General features: G+C 40.1%; 1 protein-coding gene across 5 annotated transcripts; it reads left to right on the top strand.

Moving 5' to 3' along the window:
• Positions 1 to 22: 22 nt before the first annotated feature.
• On the top strand, positions 23 to 25,171 carry ano10 (anoctamin 10). Of its 5 annotated transcripts, none has more exons than XM_023331487.1 (16): positions 23 to 144; positions 2,575 to 2,724; positions 2,796 to 2,993; positions 4,115 to 4,249; positions 5,152 to 5,271; positions 7,175 to 7,359; positions 8,804 to 9,188; positions 10,477 to 10,532; positions 11,277 to 11,351; positions 11,442 to 11,630; positions 11,707 to 11,898; positions 12,470 to 12,598; positions 19,247 to 19,363; positions 21,032 to 21,048; positions 21,768 to 21,803; positions 23,867 to 25,171. In XM_023331487.1, exons 2-16 carry the CDS (start codon positions 2,595 to 2,597, stop codon positions 23,931 to 23,933), a joined length of 2,031 nt encoding a protein of 676 aa, XP_023187255.1. In that variant the 5' UTR covers positions 23 to 144; positions 2,575 to 2,594; the 3' UTR covers positions 23,934 to 25,171. The 5 variants fall into 5 exon arrangements, with proteins under 5 accessions (XP_023187255.1, XP_023187253.1, XP_014329871.1 ...); XM_023331484.1 differs by lacking the exon at positions 23 to 144 and adding an exon at positions 1,505 to 1,744; XM_023331485.1 differs by lacking the exon at positions 21,032 to 21,048 and having other exon boundaries at positions 34 to 144.

Raw genomic sequence — 25,171 nt, 5'->3', positions numbered from 1 at the left:
TCCTCTTCTCATTGTAATTAGCCGTAGTGGTGGTTTTCATCTGGGCAGAAAAAGGAACACATCCTGAACCGACAGCTGAGTTTTGCGGAAGTGGATATTTATGTTTCCAACCCTGCAAACTACCGAGGAGAAATAAGGACTGTGGTGAGTGTTTCATTGGGATCATCTGATCAAATTAAGAGGAGTTCTGGGAATATGAGTGACGCTTTCAATGCCTCATTTAATAGAGCAGCTCTGAAGTGACGGTGAGAGGTTCGGTAGCATTAACCCGTCCTCGTCCCTGTCCACGTCCATGTCCTGCCTCCAGCTGCAGATTCCTCTGTTGTCAGTAAATACAGCTTTTAAAAGCGGCACCTAACTGAATTATGTAGACGGGCAAAACATTGTACCACAGAGCTGGAGTTTGTTTCTGTTTTCCTGCTCTTTACCTTCACATGGTTACTTTTGAAATGAGCGACTTACTATATCCTCAGTTCACTTACATTTTTCAACCCTGGTAAAATACTAAATCACTGCAATCAAAGGACGTGGAAGGAATTGTTTTACTATAATGCAAATAAATAAATAAATTATATATATATATATATATATATATATATATATATTCATTTAAAAAGATCTTTGTTTACAAATACAAACATAGAAGGAATGGAACACAGAATATGTAATTTTGTTTTAGGCACGACATTACAGAGTAAGTAGAGATGTGAGGTCAAAAGAATGTAACCTTCATATTTAGGCTTCATGACCAGATTTTCTTAAGGTCAGCTGTAAGTTGTGTGAAAACTTTCAGGAGGAACCCAAACCTTTTCCCTCTCTGAGTGGAGACTCAAGGATTGGATCAAAAGTTATTCGCAATAGAAAGAAATAGACAATATCAATGAGTATGAGTGATTTTTTTAAAAATGTGAGTGAATGTGAAGCGACATTTCTAAAAAAGTATATTTTATTTTCCGGCATTAGTTTGCTTCATTAATAGTAATCAGACAGAAAGTGTGCAGAAGGAGACGGAGGAAGGACGTGCATCAGGTCGGTTATCGATCTGCATACTGCTGCAGTGATGACTAGTAGACTCTGGATATGGAGCAGTTGCTCAACAGCTACATCAAAAACACTTTCGTGGTCAGCTGATTCCAGCAGGGGGCAGCATAATGACTGGAACCTTCTGTATTTAATCTTTTTTTTTAACTCAGGGAGCCACCAGCTGATCTAATCTGACAGTCACACACCAGGTTGTGGGCTGAGTGCCAAACAGTTGAAATCCACACAGCGTATACACACACACACACACACACAGCTCCTTGTCTTCCTGACCAGGCTTTTCACAGGTCAGCTGGACTCCTGCTCTAAGATCTACTACACAGTAAGGTCCATGTGTTTACAGAGAAGCTGAGGTAGGACTAAAACAGCGTGTAGAGCCACAGCTATTAATATCCTGCTGTGAAGTGGCTCCGCCCTCCAACTGCCTGTCTGTATGTCTGTTTGTCTGTCTGTCTGCTTCTGTCAGGGTCAGTCTGCTCTGCTGGACTCTTTCCTTTCAGTTTCTGCTGAATGAAGGGTGTTCAGCACTACATGTCTGGAATAACATGTAGAAGTTCCTCCAGAGATTAAAAGATCACTTTATTCCTGAAAGGTCTCTGTGAACAGTGTCCACCTGACACACCTTCAGTAGGAATGCCAGGGAGATTCTCTGAACATTTTCCTTTGACTTCCCTGGATTAACTTCCAGCAGCAACTGATCTGGGCAAGCAAAAGATTTTTTCTTTCTTTTATATTTCAGGGTGTTGTAGCTTGTCTTTTGCGTACATTTACATTTGTTTATAGCGCCTCCTTGTCCTGTCGTGGTCTGCTACGATTGAGGAATGTTTTGGGTCATTCACACCCGATAGTCCGGTAGACTCGATTGGGGAACAAAATTGCAATAATTGTTCCATTTTCAGCTGCTGTGGTTCTGTTTCACAAAAGCTCTGTCAGTCCGCTTTAGTCGAACTCTGGTTTGGTTGCTTAGGAAATCCGGTTTATTTATGGAGGTGTGAATATGTAATCCAACTCTGACTTGGACCAAAAAGTGAACTCTGGTGCAGTTTGAATGCATATGTGAACGCCAAGCAAACCGAAAACCGCTCCAAAAGCAGGAAGCAGACTACAGCGCAAGGCGTTCTGGGTAAATGCAACCAAAACAAACCTGCGAGCCTAGCACTTTCAGAAAAAATGCCTTGTGGTCTTTTACTAAAGACAAAAGAGAAATCTTCCAAACACTAAAATCTGATGCCACTCCATTTTTGTTTAGAAAGGTGTTCCTAATGTGTTATTAAGAGGATTTTGTGTAGTTTCCCTCAGTGGTTGTTGGTACAGCAGCCCATGAGTGAGGAGGTGAACAGGTTTTTCAAAGGTTTTGTTTCGTTTGACCGCAGCAGCTGAAAATGGAACGAAAGTTGGAGTTTTGGTCCTCCATTGAACCGAGGCTACCGGACTATCACCTGTGAAAAGATCCTTAATTTCAAACTCTTGATTCATCCCAGTTCAGTGCGATGCTTTTTGAAATAACTAGTCTCATTGCTGTTTCTGCTGCAGGAGCTCCAGCCGATGGGACAATGCAGCAGTCAGGTGACAGCGGCTCCCCCTCCTTTAACCCTCTAGCGGTGCTGGAGTTTATGTCTGACACCAAGGAGGAGGCCATCGCCTGGCTGCTGAGCAGGATCAGAGCCCCACAGGAGGCTGGAGGTGTGACAGTCAGGTAGCAGTTGCTCTCCATTAGATTCCACATCGTCGCTAACGTTCTGTCTCCCACTCAGGTGCTGGGTTACTGGTGGAGCAGCTGGGCCCTGGAGTCAGCGCTGAGCAGAAGGACAACCTCAACCTGTTTCTGGTGGGGGCATCCTGGGAGAGGCTGCTGTCCGGAGCTGAGGATGTGGGCCTCTTCAAGGAGTACAGCGACGGCTCCATGAGAGGCTTCACCTGCGTCAACAAGCACAATTTTAAAGACTTTCAAGGTCTTTAAAGTACAAAAAATAAGCAACGTTTCCATTCAAAAACTTGCTTGTGAATTGTTGAATGAATAGAGGCATAAGCTTAACAACAATGACACAAGCTGTCATTCATGTAACTTTTTTTAAAAAACCTTTCTTTAGAAGGGGATGAATGTGGGTGCTGACATTATTGGGGACATCTGCATTTAGCATTGAGATGCTATTTTAATCGTGAATAGCTTCGCTGATAAGCTAACTGCTTTTAGCACAACTTGAACACAACACTAGTCCTTTCCAGCGTCCAATCAGGTCGTTTTTTGAAGCAGAAGTTAACCCCTACAGGGCCAAGAGAAGCGGCTTCCTCGTCCATCACTGTTGTTTGTGGATGACGCTGGTGTGTCAGATTTACAGATGTACCAGAAACACGCAAGTATGAAAGTTCCAGTTCAGGACTTTTGTATGTAAAAAAAATAAAATCAGATAATGTGATTAAACTTTGTTAAAAATGTTTAACTCCGTAAAGTCAATCAAATTAATTAATTGAGATAAAAGCGTTAAAAGTCTCAACCCTAGTTGTCATGTTTCAAACAAGCAGCTCTCCTGTTGCCACAGTTACAGATGCAGTCAAACACCTCGAAGTTTATCAGATACTCTGTTTCAGTAGGACAAATTCAGATGATCACAAGAGTCCTCCAAAAACATACACCCAATGTGTTTTATTGTAGTTTTAATTGTAGTGCATTATACTGAAGTGTAAAGAAAATGATCTTTAATTGGCTGCAGGACTTTTGGAGTCTGTCTCTACCATCTGCAGACTGGTACTACTGCCAATGTTTGTAAAACTGCTCAAAAATCACTAAGTTAGAGTAGATAGAAAGCATCTGTGCAGCAGCTTTCTATCCTTACAGATTCTCAGTGCATTTAGGTCTGGACTTTGAGTAGGCCATTGTAACAAATGCTTCGGTGTAACAAAATTTGTAGTAGCTCTGGCTCTGTGTTTAGGGTTGTGGAAGATAACCCTTCTCCAGTTTCATCTTTTCTGTAGCCTCTACTCAGAAACGCGTCCCCACTCACCCGTCACAAGCTGCTGCAGAACCTCTGGTCCACACAAAGGAAACCATCTGTCATATTGTTTTTACCTCCAGGGGACGGAGACGGCTTCCTGAGCATGGCTGAGTGTCAGTACATCATCAAACATGAGCTGGAGACACTGAGAGCCAAAGATGAGACTCATGTACCCGGATACAGCCACGCCAAGCTTTATCCAGGGAAATCTATCAGTGAGTGTCTGACTGCGTTGCTTCAGCTTCTGTTTCTGTTTCTGTTTCAGCGTTTCACTCAAACACCAGACATTCATATTAATCTATTAACACGTTGCTCTTTTGGTTTTCCAAGAGCTTTCTCATCTAACTGTAGGACTTGTCTACTTTAGGAGATTTTCAGTCTTTTTAAATGATTTTAAGTACATAAATTGGTCAGTCTCACTGCATGTCAGAAACTACACTAGCCTTAGTTTATCAGTAAAATTAATTTCACCTGAAGTTGAATATTTAACCTTCCTATTTTGTTTAAACAGTCACTAAGTTAAAACAAAACCTAGCGGCTGTCTTTGACAATTTAAACTGTCAGTTATGCTCAACGTCTGTTTGAGCATAATTGTGATACTGAAGCAGAAAGGAGGGTTATTAAAAAAATGGCCTGTTTGTTAATCTACTAAACTGGAGCTCATATTAACCAACATCCAGGCTTTTTTAATCAAGAAACAATCATGACGGCAAATAAACAGTTGTCCTGTTTTGGCGTGATGAAAACTATGTAATATGCAAAATATGCAAACATGCTGTAATAACCTCAGAGGGAGATACTAAGCAATCTGTTTGACAAATAGTCCATTAGCAGAAAGCCATCATTTTCTATAAATGACTCATTATTTGAGCACAACAGCAATTAGTGGTTTGGGCAATGAATTGAGCTGTTGAGTTTAAGCTCCATCTTTGTTTAGTCATGAGGGAGAGAAAAGCAGGACTATTTGTCTTTATTACCACTTGAACATATTCATCTTCACTAGAATTCTTGTCTGGATCTTCTTGATATATTTACAGTAGATCAGAAACAGAGTTCTGTAAATTGATGACAAAAAAAGGAATCAAAACACTTTTTTTATTTTATTTTAAAATCTCAGTACGCAGATTGCTGTCCAAAGGAATCCTGATCCAGATGTTTCCGCTACACCATAAAGAAGAACTGAAGAGACTCTCCTTTTCTTGGTATAAAAAAATCAAACTGTCCCTTCAGCCTCTAGGTATGTAAAGCTGATTTCATCATGTTCAGTTAAGTTCATTTCTATAGCACATACTGTATATTGGCACAACACAGGTCATCTGGAGTCCATCCAACCACGCACACACACCTAAGGACAAAATAGAGAGATGACTTAACCTAACCTAGTACCTGAGGAGAATCCATGCATACATGCAGAGAGGCAACAGGCTGGGATTTCAAATTCAATTCAAAAATACTTTATTGATCCCAAAGGAAAATTAAATAACCCAGAACCTTCTTGCTATAAGGCAATTGTCCAACTGACTGCACCAATGTCCAGCCAACCATCTTAAGTCACTGTACAAAAAAGTAACTACACCAAAACATCTGTTTTTAGATGCAAAAATATTCAGTCATTTACATCCAATCACACAGATTCCAAGTTGATTCCGTACGTTGATCCTACTTATCAAACACCGCAGTCAAGTTCAGTTTGTTATTCGAACTAGTTAAAAATGCTCTTAATGTAACCCAACAGCTTGCATCGACTCATTGACTTTATAGTAATCCCTCATACCGAGCCAGCGACAGTGGAGAGGAAAACTCCCCTTCAACAGGAAAAACCCTGCAGCACAACCAGAACCAGGCTCAGTGTGAACGGCCATCTGCCACCACAAACCGGGGACGGTCTCTAGAAATGTGTCAACTGACGTTTACTGATGTTTTTCTTCCTCTGGTGTTTGACACATCTAAACCCTGAATTATGAGGGTTATCATTGTTTTCATCCAAAGTGACATGTGCTTTCTTGATAGGAAAGTAGTTTTAAATCCAAGTGGAAGCAAAGTAATGTTCCCTATCTGTGCATTAAAACATCTGGCTGTTTGGGTTTAACAATAACAATAACAATCTTTATTGTCATTATAGAACCATCCAATAAGTTACATGGATTATAACAAAATTGGTGAAAATAGTACCACAGGGTATTTAATGCCCTTATGGCTACCAGGTACAAACTGTTCTTCAGTCTGTTTGTCTTTGTTTTAATGCTCCTGTATCTGTAGCCAGATTTCAGCAGTTGGGACAAATTGTGACCGGGGTGTGAAGAATCTTTTAAAACGTTCTTGGCTTTCCTGAGGCAGCGAGACCTGTGGAGATCTTCGAGAGAACAGAGAGCAGCCGACGCTCTTCTGAGCAGATTTTACAATTCTCTGGAAAGTCTTTCTCTGTTCTTCTGTGCAGCTGGGGAACCACACACAGACATAATAGCAGATGATGGTTTCAATAGAGCATCGATAGAAGGACACCAGCAGTTTTTGAGAAATATTGTTCCTCCTGAGGACTCTCAGGAAATAGAGCCTCTGCTGGGCCTTCTTTGCCAGTTCTGCTGTGTTTACATCTCAGGCTAGGTCCCAGGTTATCCATGATGTGAACTCCCAGGAAACAGAAGTTTGACACCATCTCCACAGGCTCTCCGCAGATGTTTAGTGGTTCAGTGTCTCTTTTCCTTCTCCTAAAATCCACTGTGATCTCCTTGGTCGTGGCTGTGTTTAGGATCAGGTTGCTGTCTGTGCACCATGCTATCTGTCGCTCCACCTCGTTCCTATAGGCAGACTCTTCACCTGCGTTTATTAAACGCAGAACCTGCCATTTGTGAATGTGTTCATAGACTGAATGAAGTTTAAGCTGTCAGTTTAATGCATATAACAAACAGAAAAAGTGCTGATCACCATCAGAGGAACATTGGCTGATTTCAATCACTATCAGATTGATTGATGCATCAGTAAATGTCTGAGCATTATTGTGAAGCCAGAGACTGTGATGTAATGTGATGGATTCCATTTTCCTCTGCCATGTAATATTAATGTTTTAATGTGTCATTTTTCTTACTGAAACACTGTCAGTACTCCTGCTCTGGTCTTTACTTTGCTCTTTCTCTTTCCAGATAAAATCAGACACTACTATGGTGAGGGCCAGGCACTGTACTTTGGCTTCCTGGAGTACTTCACCTTTGCCCTGGTGCCTATGGCTCTGTTAGGAGTGCCTTACTACATGTTTGACTGGGAGGATTATGATAAATATGTAGCCTTTGCTGTTTTCAATGTGGTCTGGTGCACAATTATTCTGGAGGTATGAAAACTGATTTTACTGACTAAAGAACAAATCCATTCCAGCTCTGTACCGTAGTTAAGGTCTTCAAGAAGATCAAAATATTTGTTGATTAACATAAACACATTAGTTTTTACATAGCCAAAAAAATACAGAAGTAAGCAGTTTTGTCTGTGTCAACACAATGACAGAGAGGAAAGACGGCAGCAATGATCCCTCAGGAGCAATCATTGCTTCCCATCAATCTGGGAGGACTTATCAGGTAGTGAACAGATGAAATTCACTGTGTAACACTGAGAGGTTATGTCCATAAGGAGGACAAGACTGTTAGACAACAAATCTACCTCAGATCAGTGTGTGAAATAAGAGAAACAGGAGCTCCATGTTAGTTATAGCTAAATGTTCAAGGTCATTAATGTCAGAAGAAGCCTTTTGTCTCCCAGCCTAACATACAGAACATGTTAGATTTGAGTTTAGGAAAACTATTATTAGGACAGGATGGCTGTAGCTCATAGGTAGTGCAATCGTTTTCAATCAGGTTAAATTGTTGTAGGTTAAGTTTTAACTCACATGTCAATGTGCCCCTGGGCAAGGCACTTAATCCCAAACATTCCTACCAGTGGTGCACAAATGCGTGTTTGTGAGTGTGTCTCTAACATACCCTAGTTAGTTAGCTAGTTGGCTAGCTTTTTTGCATCTATCATGGGTAAGTGCAAATTTATTTCCGGTTGGCTGGATGATGTACATTTCTGTGGAGGTATAGATCTTAAATTCCATTTATAATGGTCTTAAGAGCTCTTGATTTTGAGTTGGTGAAGTCTGCAGAAAATCCTGCTTTAGTGTAAACCTTCATTCGCTCCTTAAATGTAAAAACTTCGAACTTGTTGGCAGGTTTAAATACTGAACCTTAGGTTTCCGCAAACCTCTTTTAATGTGTTCCTATTTTGTGGGTGTGAAATATGAAACCATGATAAAATATTTAGAAACTTTTTCCACATTTAATGAGATACTTTATCCTGTGCATCTCAGCTAGGAAACAAACATGTATTTGGGGCGGGGCGGTGTGGGATTTATGTAACTGCTCACACCTTTAAACTAATAACTCTTGTTTGAGCTTTAGCAGTCAGTTTTCTTGGGTTCACACTTTCCATCAGTTGCAGTGAACCAGGCTAACTTTAGAGTTCAGCAAGTCCTTGCTGGGTTTCTCTGACTCTTCTGTATGTGAAGCTTTTGCTAAAGCCATAGTTATCAGAGAGATTAGAATGGATCAGAAGATTCTCAGGGACATTCTGGAAACTTTGTAAGTTCCTGAGAGCAGCTGATTGTTCATTTAGGAGAGAATAATTTGGCAGCTAGTTTGTGTAAAACTGACAGGTGACACATAGTATTATTTATTCAGAACCATAGAAGCATGTTGATAACAGCTAGCAGGTTTATCAGACCCTCCCTCCTCATTGTCCTCCAGCTGTGGAAGCGATCCAGTGCCACCCTGGCCTACCACTGGGGCACGCTATGCAGGAAGAAGGCCTTCGAAGAACCTCGGCCTGGGTTCCACGGCGTCCTCGGGTACAACCCTGTGACAGATCGGGAGGAGCCTCTGTACCCCAACGCCAAGCGCCAGCTGAGGATCTACCTGGTGTCGCTGCCCTTCGTCCTGCTCTGCCTCTACCTGTCTCTGTACGTCATGATGATCTACTTCCAGATGGAAGGCTGGGCGCTGTCCGTCCATGACCAGGACCCTTCGTTCTGGACAGGAGTGCTCCTTTACATCCCCAGTATTATCTACGCAGTGGTGATAGAGGCCATGAACCTCGTTTATAGATATGCTGCTGAGTTCCTCACAGAATGGGGTGAGAAGCTCTAAACACACTAAATCTACACAAACACAACTGATCAGTAATTTATTCTGTATGGAAGCATTTCACTGCCAGCGTTTGGAAATAAATTCAGGAGTGGTATCTCATCATAATGAGAAAGTTTCAAATTAAAATGAAAATTATTGGTAACACTTTATTTGACGGGTTGTGAATAAGACTGTTATGACACCGTCATAAACATGACATAACACCTGTCGTGAACATGAGTAAGTCTTCATGAATATTTATGACTGTTGTTATAAAGAGTCATTCGGTTAATCATGACACTTTTAATACAAAGTTGACATTATTCAAAATGTCTTCGTTATGACAACTTGACATTAATCAAGAAATCATGATCTGACCTAAATTTGTTATAAAAGTATTACTGATTAAACTTTAGCTTTAATAACATATAGCTACATAATTTTTAAAGACAGGTGTTATGTCATGTTTATGACAGTCTTATTCACAACCCGTCAAATAAAGTGTTACCAAATTATTATATAATACTATATAAAATAATTGTTATTATTTTATTGTTTCTTTCTTCTTCCACCATATCAACAAAAACACACTCTGTGCTACAAATACCTGAAGGAGTACACTGAACTCTTTGCTTTTATTGCACATTTTATGTTGTTTCGTTTCACTTCATCTCCACGCCTGTATTTGATCTGTTTTATATCCCAATAAAAAAAACAAAAAATGAAAAAAAAACAGTAAAATAAATAATCATTCTTATTTTAACGAGATGCAAAACTAGTTAAAATGAGAATGTTTTTTGTTTAACAAGATATAAAAAACTCTTCTCTGACAAATTACGACTTTTTAAAAAGCCATTAAAGCAGTTTGCTATGACTCTCCTTCTCACCCCGTTTCCTCTAGACGACATCTAAAAATCCCTAGAAGCGACGCTCTTTTGCTGTTGCAACCTTTCTTATTTAGACAAGAAGATATTTTGGTGTTAATGATACATAAATCATATGACAAGTTTTTTAAAAAATCTCCTTAAACTGGGAACGTTTTCTTGTTTAAACCAGATACTGCTCCTGAATTTTTTTCCAGCCTACGGCAGTTAAACAGTTCGGAGATTAAATTACACTTTCTTGATTATACTGGTTAGCGCACTTATGAGGGCAGTTGCATCTCTGGAATTTATTTATGGGACCAAAATAGATTTTTATTTACATGAACCACTGAGCAATTCTGAACTGTTATTTTTTATATATAAAATGGTTTAATGCTGACACACTGAATGTTTTTGTTGATATGTGTTTAGAAAATCACCGCCTGGAGTCTTCATATCAGAACCACTTGGTCCTTAAAGTTCTTGTTGTGAGTATGAATGACTGTGTGCTGTGTGACTACTAACAGCAATCAGTCTGCAGGTTTATGGGGTTATTATTTTCACACAGGGTCAGGTTGGTTTGGATAGAATTATCACCCTTAATGAATAAAATTGTCATCTGAGAAATGTTTTTCTTTCTGTTTATATGAAATTAAAATTAATTTGGTGATCTGGAATCTTTAAGTGCCACAAAAGCAGAAGCAATCAATCAAGGTATTTATTCAAGTAAAGATTATTTGTATGGTGTATTTCAGCAGTTCAAAATGCTTTACATCATAAAAACATCACCCAGTCATCAATTATGAAACAAGCAGTAAACATTACATTTTGTCAAATGATGCTGTCATCAAAATGATCAAGCAAAATTTACATAAAAAATATTGATCAATATGCCAGTTGTTATGAATCAAAGGGAGCTGTAAACAAATGGGCCTGGATTTAAAGGAACTCAGTGTTTCAGCTGTTTTGACGTTTTCTGGAAGTTTGTCCTAGATTTGTGGTGCATAGAAGCTGAGTGCTGCTTCTCCATGACATTAGTCCTTTAATCTGGGAAATGTTCTTCAAGCTGTCTTTATGTGTCTCTGAAGGTTCAGGTCAGAGTTCATCACTACACTCAGATTTAAAGCCTCGTCACTCGTTTCCATCTGTGATGAGGCTAGAAACTAGTTCTGCTCTTTTCTGCTCCCATATTCAGGCTCTGATTGATCTAATCTCCTCATCTTGTCATTTAGTTTAACTTCTTCAACTGTTTCGCCTCGCTGTTCTACATCGCGTTTGTAATGCAGGACATGGTGCTGCTCAGTCAGGTGTGTTCCCTCCTTTCCAGTTTATTTGATTCTCCGTGTACACCCGTGTTTAGAACCATCTCACATCTTTTCCTCCTCTCCTGCTGTTAGAGTCTGGCCACTTTACTGATCACCAGTCAGATCTTGAATCAGTTCATGGAGGCCTTCTTGCCTTACTGGCTGCAGAGGAGACGCAACAAGAAGATGATTCGCAAAGTTCAGAAGAGAAGAACTCCTGGGGACAAAGAGCTCCCTCTGGCGGAGCAGGTCCGTCTGGAGGCCGATATGAGCACGTACTTGGTGAGCTCACGTCTTCCGATGAAAGCTACAGCAATCATTCCAGCAGAATCTGAACTCTGAGGTCTACTTCTCTCAGGGAACATTTGACGACTACCTGGAGCTCTTTCTGCTCTTCGGCTACGTCAGCCTGTTCTCCTGCGTCTACCCGCTGGCTGCCGTCCTGGTGGTGTTGAACAACGTCACAGAAGTTTACTCCGACGCCTTCAAGATGTGTCATGTGTTCAAAAGGCCCTTTGCTGACCCGGCTGCAAACATCGGAGTCTGGCAGGTTGGTATCTGTCAGCTTTATCTACACAAAGGAACATGGTGTTTATTCATAAACTGAGGGAACAGCAAAGCTTTAGAAGACAGAGGAGAACTGCTCTCATGTTGGCCATCTAACTTCATTTAAAGAGAATGTTTTAGGTTGTTGGTTGGAATCTGAGGTGTATTAGATGGATTTTTGTAGACCCTAGAATTCAGTTTGCTCATATTTATTAATTCCTTTTAATAATTATAAACAATAAGATCTAAGAAAACTAAAGTCAAATCACTTATAGTAAATAAATCTGTTTCACTGTTTAATATGATCATGCTCAGGTTCCTCAAAGAGATCTAAACATTATAACATGATGTAAAGTAAAAAGAACAAAAAAAAAAAAAACATTTTCCAAAATCCCTTATTCCCCCTTTAAAACGTTCTGACTTTACTTCAGGTCCAGTTGATGTTGATTCTGAATGGCTTCATAAAACCCAGTGCATCTTCTTAGCTCCAGTCTCAGACCTGTGGTCCTTAAACAATCAGCCCGTCTGACCCGATGTGATGAGGCTGATCCCTGTGTGCCTCTGACTCTCTGCAGCTCGCCTTTGAGACCATGAGTGTGATAGCTGTTGTGACCAACTGTGCGCTCATTGGCATGTCTCCACAAGTCAAAGCATACTTCCCTGAGTCTGAGACCCAGCTCATCCTGTGGACGGTGGCCATCGAGGTAAATCCACACGACTCATGCCAGCTCCAGGGCTGTGTTCTGGAACATCACTAACATCGTAATTGTTTTAGTGTGACTTAGTTCAGAACAAAGAGAAGCTTGTCCTAACAGAGGATGCATGAAGCACCGAATAAGTCACTGACATGCAATGAGGAAGGTTTTGTACACCTTGATGATGAGCTGCTCTTATTTCTTTGTGCAGCTTAAATACTGAAACTACACAGAAAACATGAACTGAACCTGATGGCTTGAGTGAACGGATAGAAAGACATTCACAATGAATCCAAACTGGTGAACTCGTTCATTTTTAGGGAGTAATGCAGTGCTGTGTTGTATAATGAGGACATCCTAGGAATTGAATTGTTCAAAGGAATAATTAAAAGCCCCCAATTATTCTGAAAATCCCACACCATACCAACAGAAGCAGGACACGCCTCACTGTGTAGCTGTGGATATCCAGCAGCAATACCTTGAGCCGATGGAGTTTCCCTCACTAGATGGAGCCACAGTCCAAGTTGGCTCAGATGAGAGGAGGTTCTGTGGGGGAATGTTGGTTGTATGTAATATAATGTTTTAAAATCATAAAAAATAGGATTTAGCCTTCAATTCAATTCAAATTTACTTAATTAAGGTCAGCACACTAAAACAATGTTACATGTTAAAAACAGAGCGACCTTGTTTTTCTACTTATGTTTTCTAACCATAGGCTAATTTCAAACCTAGTCTTTGGTTGGACCTTTATTAAAAGTCACTGAAATAAAATGTCTGCGACTACAAGCAAGAAAACCATGAAATTGCATATTAGAGAAAGTTAATTCTCCACAGCAACGTATGTTGTTATTCATTAGTGTTCACATTTGTTTTTGTTTTTACCATTGTTTCACCTGGGAATTAAAAACTATTGTCTTTACTGCTGATATAAACTGTTCCACATATGAGGACTGCTGAAGGCCTTATGTCCGCTATTTACAGGTCTTAAATTTTGTTGTATCCAAGTCTCGTATATTCTCAAATATATGTAGTTTTCTGTCAGGCAAAATTAGATTTTCACTTTGTTCTGCAACACGTGGTGGTAACCTGTTAGCTGTTAACATACATTTGCTAGCTAGGTTTTTTTGAGTCCATCATGGGGGCACACACATTTATCGCCAACAGACTGGATGGTGCTCGTTTTCTCCACTGGCTCACAACAGAATGGGTTGTGGGTTGGAAATTTGGTGCTTTCTGGGCAAACAAGCTTTTAAACTAGGATGTAGAGAGCCTTATGCAGTGTGGAAAACCCAGAAATTTCACAATTTATGCGACTCTTGATTGCGACAACAGCAGGATCACCAACCATTCCCTATATTTATATGTTTTTTTATCTTAAATTTAATTCAAGATGACATTTAAAAAGTCTTAGATTTGACTCACTGTAACTTATAGATATCCTGCTTTCTCCATCTGTGGATATTGATTCTCACTGAGGTTCCCTGGAGTCTCAGTCCTTTAGAAATGAGTTTGTAACTCTTTCCAGAGTCCAGACTGACTGGTATCAGAGACTTTCTTCCTTTCATTTTGTCACACTGGTCCTAAGTCATTTTATGGTTTTAAAACTGACAGTAATCAGACCTGTGTGTGACTGGTGAAGGTCGCTTTGTATAACTTAGTCCCCTTAATTTAAAAACTGAACTAGTTTTTACTCAGGTTATCTTTGTTGGATCATAAAATTAGTTTGACGATGTGAAACATCTAAGTGTAAAGCAGAAGAACTCTGTAGGGGGGTAAATACTTTTCCTCAGGTCTGAGCTGCTCCAGGAGCCGGTTAGTTGGACTCTGACAGCATGCTGCCTCTCCTCTGTCTGAAGCGTCCTCTGGCCTGGAGCCATGGGAACATGACTTTTTATGGTTGTGGACTGAACGCTGTCCCGGGGTTCTGGCTGCAGGTGGGATGCTGCTCCGCTGAGCCCAGACAGAACCAGGACAGCTCCCAGCATGCGGCCAACCAGTAATGCACCAATCAGAGCCATCCTGTGTGTTTGTGACAGAGGAAGAGTCAGCTCCTGAGTGTGCTTACTGACAATTTGAACATATTTTCACTTCATCAATATCATCATCATGCACATTTATTAGAACAGAGCAAAGGGGCAGATTCATACATATGAAGACCAGCTGGGTGTGTGTTTTTACACACTCAGAATAGTTGGGTTTCCCGGTTGCTGGGCGCCTTGTAGTTTTCTGGCGGCGGTGCTGTGATACCTGGGTAATTACTGTATGGAGCTTCCTCGCATCACTGAGCAGTAACCAGGCAACAGGCCGGGCTGTCTCAGAGTCAAAGACTTTCTTTTAGAGTCACAGAGCTGTCTCATTTCAGAGCAGATCGGCTTACAGAGCAAACCCTCTGAGCAGAGTGTGCAGCTTCAGCAACCAGCAACCATCAACCAGCTGTTTTCATCTGGACCAAACAGCATCAAGAGGGGAATAAAAATCACTGGTCTGGGTTGGTTAATTCTGACTCTTTTTAGTATCGGTTGACCTGATCTGTAGTTTAGTGCCTGCAGTTTAATGATTTTCCAGATTTTGCCAAAATCTAAAGACCCTAAAAACTGAACCATAACCTTTTACATCTAACCTCAGGCTTACCAAAAACTCAACAGATTCCACCGTCTGTAATTATCAAGAAACGTTGTAGTTTTAGTTTTAGGGGGTAGTTACCTTTCACCTAGGTTAGCTTATATTTTGGAGACTGATTTTTTTGTATTTATCTTTGTCTGATATTAACATCAGTTTGATGATCTCAAACATCTGAAGTTCTACAGAAAGCAAAATATTCTATATGCGTTAATATTCTGCTACCTCTTTATCATGTTTCATCTCATTCTTTTTGTTTTACCAAACCACTGTGTCCTTCTGAACCATCATCATCATCATCATCATCATCATGGTGCTCCACATCAGGCCAAGACAGGCTGGTGGATCTTCATTTTCTTTCATTCAGTGCCCAGAAGGTTCTGGCATTCAAACGCTGTGTGTTGGCGGACCATGTGAAACATGAAAATATTAATTATGCCTCATTATTGGTTTGTTTACTTAAAGCCTCCAAATAATATCGGTTTCCACTTTGGTAAGCGCTCTGCCAGTTAGAGTCCTTGCAGAAACCCTCTTTGAGAATAGAAACATAAATAAGGTTTAAGATAAACATATTTGATCCTTTTTATTCATACTTTTAGTAAGATATTAAAATCTGGAGTTGTAACCTGAGCCAAACTGCCCACCCTGCAGAAATACATTCCGTCAGGTTGACAGTAAATGCTACATTGTTTATGCCGTATTAGTTTGAATAAGATTGAAATGTTAATTTTCTCACTAACATGGGTGGGTGCCATGGTAACGTACTGTGTTGAGGGCAGTGGATATAGCACTGTAACTTCTGCCAGAATCTTCTGAAGTGAAACTGCTTATATCTGCTCAGGATAGAAAACCACCTGGATTTATCTGTTCAATTATTTTACACAAATGGTCAAACTCTGGCTTAAGAGCTTCCTAAAATTTCATTTAATATTCACAAGATTTTTCTCTGATAAGTGATTATTAATTCACATTAAGCTAGGACAGTCTAGGCAATCAGAAAAGTCTGATTTCAGAGTTGTTTCTACATGTTAACTCACAAAGGCTAACAGCAGTTAGCTCCCTTTATCCTGGCCAGGTTCTTTGCCATCTGCAGGATAATTTCCATTCAAACATCTCAGTCTGTGTGTTTAGAACAAGAACTCCTGGTAAGGTCGTATTAAAAACCTGAGGACGGATTACTTAACGTATGTTCTGCACATCCATCAAATGTCTGCAGCGTAGTCATGGAAAACATCCAGGAAAACATTCACTCGCCTACAAATTGTGCCTAAGTTTCATTGTGCTGGTTGTTGGGAGACCAAAGGAAGTAATAAGCTGACAAATGTAATGAAGTAATGACAAAACAGGGCTAGCGTCACAGCTACAGTTACGGAGAAGAGAAGAAGAAAAACACTTCCACGCATACTCCACTGTGTGAAGAACTGAATCTTTTCAGTGTTGACTCACAAAATATGTGAATAATCTGACATGGTACACAGATGAAGTCATGGGGTGTGCTTCCTCCCAGATAATCTCTCTCTCACACACACACACACAAAAGTTTGTATTTAAACCCATATTAGGACTTTGAGTTGACTTCCAATTATAACTGCATTTATGCCTAACCCAGACATTTGCCCTAACCTTAGGCCACACACACACACACACACACACACACACACACACACACACACACACACACACACACACACACACACACACGCACACACACACACACACGCATACATGTCAGGACTGATGCAAGTTACAGTAGCTGCAGAGGGCAGATTCAGATTTGGTACCTGGATAAAACCTGAACACATCACACTACTATTATTCTTTAATTGATAACTGCGGCTTTAAATACTGAGACAACACTGCTAAGGAAAACAACAAGCACCAAGTAGGCTGCTGTTTGATTCAGTCAGCACAGTGCAGCACTTTCCCTACTCAACAAACTGAGATCTCTGGTCTTATCGAGTTGTCACATTGATTGAATATACACAATAAACACTCCGGCTCTTAGCTGATTGCTCATGTTGTTAGAAGCTAATTTATACATCCAATGGTTCAGCAGCTCAAGGTTACTCTGAACCCTGAGGATGTTCAGGCACAAGCCATAAAGTGTGTTTTGCCTGACATAATGGAAGTGATCAAACTGGACTGTCTGCTCTGTCACTGCTGCTCTGAGGCGTTCTAACATCATTCTCTTTCAGATCGGTGATAAAGCATTCACTCTGTCCACCACTGTTATGAGTCAAAGTTAATGTGCACATGGACTGAATTTCATATTTGGCTAAGAATGATTAGTTTTCCATTTTGTACACAAACACAACCAGCATTAGAAATAGAAGCCTAATGTCAGTAAAAAGTGGTTTCCTTGGAGACACTCAGTTTATGATGTTTAATGCGAAGCGAATAAGCTGCACAAAGTGAAACATTTACTTTCTGTTGGAGGTCTATCAGACTTTGTGGCACCAGGAAGCTTGTTAAAACGGCACACACTAACTCTGGTGTAGGGTTGCTAGTCTTCCTTTATCTTATCAGCATCTCCTCATTGACTGTGGCAGCGTTGGAGATACTTCCTGATAATATGCCAGCCTGAATAAAGCCAAAACAGACTCTACCCAGTGGTGCTTTATTTTATTACCTTCTCCTGAACTCAGCAGGCTCTTTCCTCTATATGGAAAGACAGATTGGATTGCAGGTGCTGCTCTGCTCTGTTGTAAAGAAAAAAAGAAAGTCCTTGATTTACTGGTCACTTACTGATCACTTGTAATCATGAGATACAGACCATGACATTCCACACACAGACAGCTGAAATGAGCTTCCTCTGTTGGATGGCTGGGCTTAGCTTCAGGGATGGGGTGAAACTTTCTGTCACACAGGGGGAAGTTGGAGTGGAACCACTGCTTCTCTGCATCAGAAGGAGTCAGGATGGCTCCTTGGTTCTTCCCTGTGGAGGCTTTCATGTCCAACTGGTAGGAGACCCAGAACGAGAGTCATGTCTGGGTTTCTCACAGAGGCCTGTTACCGCTGCAATCTGATCTGGGATGGAATTGGAAACTTTGAAACACCCTCAACACCAAATCCAGAGTCCAGTACACACTCTGCTTTGTACATCAGCAGAACCCCTCTGTGGTGGCGCTGTTACATTGTGCACCAAATTGGACACACTGAGGAATCCAGCCTCTCAAAACTTAATTGGTTCTTAAATCTTTCCCTTTTCGTCCAAAACACTTTTCTTACTTAAGATTATGGACTTGGAGTCTCTTTAAAGAATACAGTTTTTTTACATGTGCTTCACTTCTGCAACAAACTATTCCCCTTAAATTCTACTTAGCTTATCTTAATTTAGCTTAGCTTAGCTTTTCTCACCTTCATTTTTCTCATGAGCTTAGCTTAGCTATACTTTTCTTTTTTTAGCTTGGCTTACCTTTTTTTAGCTTACCTTATCTTAGCATGTCTTTTCTTGGTGTATGTTAACTTTTCTTATGTTAGTTTAACTTAGCTTTTGTTAGCTTAGCTTATATTTTCTTTTCATAGCTTAATATTTCTTAGCAGAGCGTAGCTAGCCAGTGATTTATAATGTAAATAATGTATCATTTTGATCCTGTATGAAATAGAGAAACTTGTGCTTCTCATCCTGGGTCACACACATAATTTAATAGGATTCATAATCATGACCAGAGCAGGTAAACGTTTGACCACGACTCTTCCAGCAGATGAGGGAAGCTGGTTATGATGATCAGATCAGTCTGGCTAAAACCTCTCTGACCTCAGCAGGATCTTTGTCCTGGTAAAGTTGATGGAGGTTCTGTCTGTCTGTCTGCCAGTCAGTCTGTCTGTCTCTTTCTGATTTCCAGCAGAGGAACAACTCAATAAAAAATAAAAACCGAATTTTGCTGTGTTGTCATTCCTTTCAAACTAAGCTTCCATTACTTCATGTTGACCAAAGCAGATTTAAATAAACATTGATGATGATGTACTCTGATGTGCTTCAACCTGCTCTTTGATTCTGATTCTTTGACTTTTTTTTATATATGTGTATTTATATAGCATGGACTGCTGGCTTTCAAGTTCATCCTGACGTTCCTTATCCCAGATGTTCCCAAACACATCCAGATCAAACTGGCCCGGCTTGAGTTCGAGTCACTGGAGGCTCTGAAGAAGAAGGTAAATAGATTGGTTTGGATTCTCTAGGACATCTGGACTTTTCTTGGTTCTTAAATATCTTTCCCTTTTCATTGGAAATGTTTTTCTTAGTTAAGCTTATGGACTCGGAGTCTCTTTAAAGAATGAATTTTCTTCGTATCAGTGATTCTTCTTATTACTAGTAGCTCCATATGTTTGTCTGGTGATCCAGATGATAACAAACCATCAGTGGCTTTTTGCTAGAATCTGTGTAATTTAAATTGTCAGTTTGGAAACTTTGGTCTTTTTCTTTGAAACTGTCAACATGTTTTAGGTTTGAAGTTGAAAGGCCGCTTTGAGCAGATCTTTGAGGCTTCCAACATTTAAAGAAAACAACTGAGTTCTGTGACAGAGTATCCCGGTGCATTTTAAACCCAACAACATTTTAAACTTAACATCATTGTCGGACGAAGGCTGCATCATCTCAAGGATTAAGTATCCAAAACAGCCTCAGCACTCCTGTGCACCAAAACATGTTCAGACCAACAAACCCATAACAACACCAAAACATAGAATGATAACTAAATCCTAGCTACTTGGTGTAGCTTTTCTTATGAGTTTAGCTTAGCTACGCTTATTAAATGGCTCAACAGTCATTTACCTCTGATTGCCTCCACACACTATTTAGACAGTAAGTCCACACTTTAGACCAGCAATAATGGTAACTTTAGAGAAAAGTGAAAGAAATCCTGTAAGTCAAACATGACAAACCAACACTAAACAGAAAGGTTACTTCAGGTTCCATTTTTCTAACACCTACAGTGAAGCTTGGACTCTACTCCCCAGAAAAAATCACCTGAGCTCATCTTATCAAAATAAGTCATATATTGGCACTATTAACACATGGATTGTCAAGTGACTCAAACTTTAAACCAGATTATCTTTTTTTTCTCACGGTGTCTCAGAGAACATTACCAAGAATATTCCAGGGTTTCCCTCAGTGTGTGGTAAGCCTGGCAGCCCACCAGACTTTACTTGCTCCCCTCCCCCCTCCAGGCTAAGTAAAACCCTGTGGGAGGGCTTTACTTAGCCTGTTTATTGTAAACAAGTTTATTTAAATAAGTTGATTTACAGTAAACTTATTTATTGTAAAGAAGTTTTTTTCTAGGCCAAAGACAGCTTAATGGCTAGGTTTACAGTTGACTCAAAGAACTGGGGGCACGCACCAGTTGCTCCATCTCCTCCCCGCTGGGGGAGGAGATCTCCAGCGCTGTCACTGCGTCTACTTGTGTTTGTGGATCGTGCGCACCGCGTTTTACTCTAACCAAACTATTTGAAAGGTGGCGTTGCAGAGCAGGTCCACCTGCACTGGCATTATGAACCCTGCAGGAGGGCTCATTTTTGGAGAATTACAGCCCCAAGGTACAGATCAAGCCACGCCGCTTCCTCAGCTCTTGACGACGTAGAATACAATACATTCCGGTGTGCTGCTACAGCGTGAATACCTTTTTGTCAGTCTGCGGCTCTGGAGCGTGCAGGTGTGTGTTAAACACTAAGCGAGGAGAGAAAAACATCAGCAATGCCACATTCAGAGTAACACTGACAGCGTTTCTCCATCCTTCCTGTGACTTTGGGTTTAAGGCCCAGCTTCTCATACCAGCTGCTGGGTTTTGGCTCATTGAGTCGTTCTCTGTTCTCTTGCTTCTCCAGAGGCAGATAAATGCAGGGTGAGTAGCTTCGGGTTGGTTTCACTTTGATTGCCATCATTTCTGACCAATGATTTCCCCTCAACTCCTCTCATAGTAATCACACGTTAATTCTCTAAAATGTTGCATACTTTTCTAATATTTAAACCCCAGACTCAGTTTGTAATCTAACCCTTAAAGCTCCACAGTGTAATACTGCTGCAGCTGTGATGAACTTATTGATCTGTTTTCCAGCATGGACTGAAATCTAACAATAGTGCTTGTTGTGTTCTTAGGTGTGAAAATGTCTTTTTGTTTTGTTGATTCAGGGATTGGCTGTCCAGGCCACATTTGAGAGAGGAAATACACACTCTCCTAGCTCTAAGACTTTACATTTTAAATTAAATAAATACCACCATATATTAACAGCAGCGACCTGTAATAAGCCATAATGTCTAAGAGAGAAGTTAGACTGATGAAGTCACATCTACATGTTCTAGAAGGTTAAATCACATAAAGCTGGAAATGTTTTGTTGTTTTCTCAACTTACAATTTTTGTATTTACTTTGTTGTTGAATCAATAATAATGCTATAATATTATAATATATTTAAACTTCTAAATCTGAACGATTAAGAACCAGATGTCCTGACCTAAAGTTAAGGCTTTGATACTCTGTAAATAAATTAGCAGATTAATATTTTACTTGATGTTTTTTTTGTGTGTTTAAAGTTAGGCTAAAGCAAAAATCCTTCTCTTGCAGATACAAGAACCTAACATGGCACAGATGTTCCCAGAGGTTTGCTTTATAAAAAAAAAAAATGTTTGAATCAGAAAAATCATAGATGGCCACCATGGTCATCAGGGAAAATCTATTTTTGCACTAAAACTGGCACTACTAATCACAAATGATACATTTTGGTGTCAAATCATACATAATAATTGGATCCATAGAAATGATATTTGCCAATAATTGTTTGATTTTGAAGATGGCTACCATCTTTGTCTTGGAAATGTTATTTTTGCACTAAAATCGCTAATTAGATTGTGTTTGGTGTCAAATCGTTGGCTTCATATTCTGAACCATACTCTGAACCAAATCATATTTTCTTGAACTTGTGTTTCCTTTTTCTTTACATTTTTCAAAATGACCACCATGGCTGTAAAGCACAATATATGTTTGCACTAAAATTGGCTGTAGCTAAGGCTAGCAGTGGGTACAGCTAACCAAATAGTAAATAAATAAATAAACAAGAATCTGAGTTATGCTAAACCACTAAAGATGTAAAGAAATTTAGCGGAAGCTAACACCATACTGCCAAATGCGTAAAGAATTTAGTAAAGGCTAACGCTAAACTGCTAAACGCATAAAAAATGAACCACTAAGACGACTGTTGCTCTGTTTATGTCGCACATCTTCATCTCCTTCCATCTGACGACAGACTTCAGACTCACTAACAGCAGCGTCCTCAGTTTGAGTTTTGGCTTCTGATTTTGCTACATGTTATTACTTCAAAGTCGTACGAATAGGAAGACATATTTGTCTGAAAGGCTCAAGAATGGTGGCCATTTTGAAATTGAAATAGCTCATGAAAAACAAACGGGGTGATCATGCAAATTGTTGCATCCACAATTGAACATTTTTACAGTAATATGCAGCACCATTCAAATTAAATTTCCCTCTGGGATCAATAAAGTATTTTTGAATTAGAATGTGAATATAGCGTGTCATCATAAGCTGCGGCTCCCTTCGTTTCGTGTCTAATAATAAGGCGGTGAGATAATTGATGGCTATTGACTCTCAGTTCAGCCTCAGGCACAGAGAAGTTTTAGGTTTCGCAGAGTTCACATTCCCCCATGAGACACTCGATCAGGCTGATGAAAGAATTCCTTGGCTGCACATGTCTGGTTCCACAGCGCCTCGCTGTGCAGCACCATGTGAGCGGATCAGTCAGCGCCACCTCCAACCCGGTGTCACACCGGACATACAGTAGCTGACCCATGTTTCCGCTGGACCCAAAGTTTTGTCCAGGTCAACCTACTGACAATTTTCAGGAGCAGAAATGTCCAAACCCTCATGATGTCATTCAGCTCACACACACTGATTGGACTGTTGGTACTCAAGTCTACTTTTAACCTGACAAATCTAAACATCCAAACCCGGAGAAGAATTAATTTTTTTTTTTTTTTTTGTGCCAGCCTAAAATTTTTACTGGCCCGATGAAAATGTTGTGAGGCGCCACCGGACCATGCATGGGTTCTCCTCACAAACTCCAGCTTCCTCACGCTGCTAGAAATATAGTTACATTAAATTAATTAGTGTTTCTGCATCACTGTCTTCATGATGCATCTGTCTGTCATTTTAAACAACATAAATCTAGAAATGTCGGGCATGCTTAATTATGAAAACCCAACATGAGTGTCAAAAGATACCTCTTGAGTAATTAGAGTCCAGCTTCCCTACAGTGAAACATGGTGGTGGCAGCATCATGCTGCCTGAATGCTTCTCTTTAGTAGGAGTGGGGGGGCTGCTCAGAGTTGATGGGAATTTGGATGAAGGTAAATCCAGAACAATCCTGGGGGAATCCTGCACTGAAAAAAAGAGAGCATGGGTCCAACTTTAAAAAAAAAGTGTTAATTCCAATTTGTTTCAAGTTGGAGCTGCATTGTGTTTTTTCAGTGTTAGAGGCTGCAGAAGACCTGAGACCGTCCAGTCGGACAAACACCTGACAGTCTGTCAGTCGCCGTCCTGCACATGGATTGTTTATCACGTTTCACCATTTGGAAATGTGTAAAACCGTCTCAATCAAACATTGTGTATCGTATTGAATGAACGTGATCGTGTTTTCTTTTTTGTTTCAGAAAATGCTGGAAGGCGCGGAGTTCAGGAAGAGCATCCAGTGAGGAGAGGAGGACCTGCAGACTCTGACGACCCACACTCCCTTTCTGTTTGCTTTAAAAGTCCCATCTTTGTTTGTTTTTTTTAGAGTTTATTGTTTTTATGCACAGTGAAAATATGGCTTACTATTAGTGGAGCAGAGGTCTGTGTGAAAGGTTTATTGTGGTGGAGAACAGTCTGAGCACTGAAACGGGTTCTGGGTTTGAGGTGATGGACGACTAGAAACATGTTGGGATGAATGAGCTGCTGTTCAATTTCTCTGCAGATATGATGCACTGTAAAACATATTTAGTTATCCCAAAGAGTGTTGATGAAAATAACTGCTTTGGTGTTCTCATGTTCAGCCACTGAAGTCACTTTGGGTTCAGTCAGTATTTTGGTTCAGAACAGTACAAAGTAACATGTTCTAATTATAAATGTGTTAAAGACTGCAAGGTGTGTGGTCACCTGATTGGCTGACAACACGACGCCCCAATGTAAACCGAAGCAAACAAAGGCCAAAAAGATGCAACCACTGAAAGCAACATGAGATTTTATTTTAAAATCTGAACCAGATCCAGCTGGGATTGGATTTATCCGGACTGTTCCATGCAGATACTTTTGGTTTTTCTTTGCTCCCGTAAACACGATCACAGCAGAATTCCATATAATGTATATGTATACAGCATGTGTTAAATCTTGAGTTCTTCACATCCAGGGTAGGGACACATACACGGCGGCATGTGAGGGCCATTGTAGAGGGCTGACAAAAACAGTTTGAGAATAACCTCAGGAATTTTCTAGACAAAATACAGAAACTTCTGAGCTCCAAAAGTTAACATTTTGGGAGAAAAAAGCTCTGACATTTTCAGATTTATCTCAGAAATTTTCTAAAAATAACATGGACATTTTTGAGTTTGAAAAGTCTACAATTTGCTACAAAAAAAACTCTGAAATTTTGAAATTAATCTTAATTCAAAAGTTCAAAATGGTAAACTTTTGAAACTGAACATTTCCAGGTTGTCAGGGAAAAAAAAGTTGTAGCAAATGTTTGACTTTCAAACCCCTTAAAATTTCTAGAGAAACCAATGAAATTTCTGAGTTTTTTGGTTGATTTTTCTTTCTACAGTGGCCCTGATACGCCATCATACACAAAAGATGAAGTGCATTCCTGTAACCTCCTGGTGCCTTAGTTTCCTGCTGTTTATTCTGTCAAATGTACCAAAGCTGCAGCAGCAGGTTGCTCTGGATCAGCCTTGGTTCAATAAACTAACAAGCCTGGAACTTAA

Source organism: Xiphophorus maculatus, chromosome 3 (assembly GCF_002775205.1).
Source record: "Xiphophorus maculatus strain JP 163 A chromosome 3, X_maculatus-5.0-male, whole genome shotgun sequence".
In the NCBI taxonomy this organism is placed as follows: domain Eukaryota; kingdom Metazoa; phylum Chordata; class Actinopteri; order Cyprinodontiformes; family Poeciliidae; genus Xiphophorus; species Xiphophorus maculatus.
The sequence above is the reverse complement of the archived record's forward strand: the minus strand, read 5'-3'. Positions and strand labels throughout refer to the sequence as shown.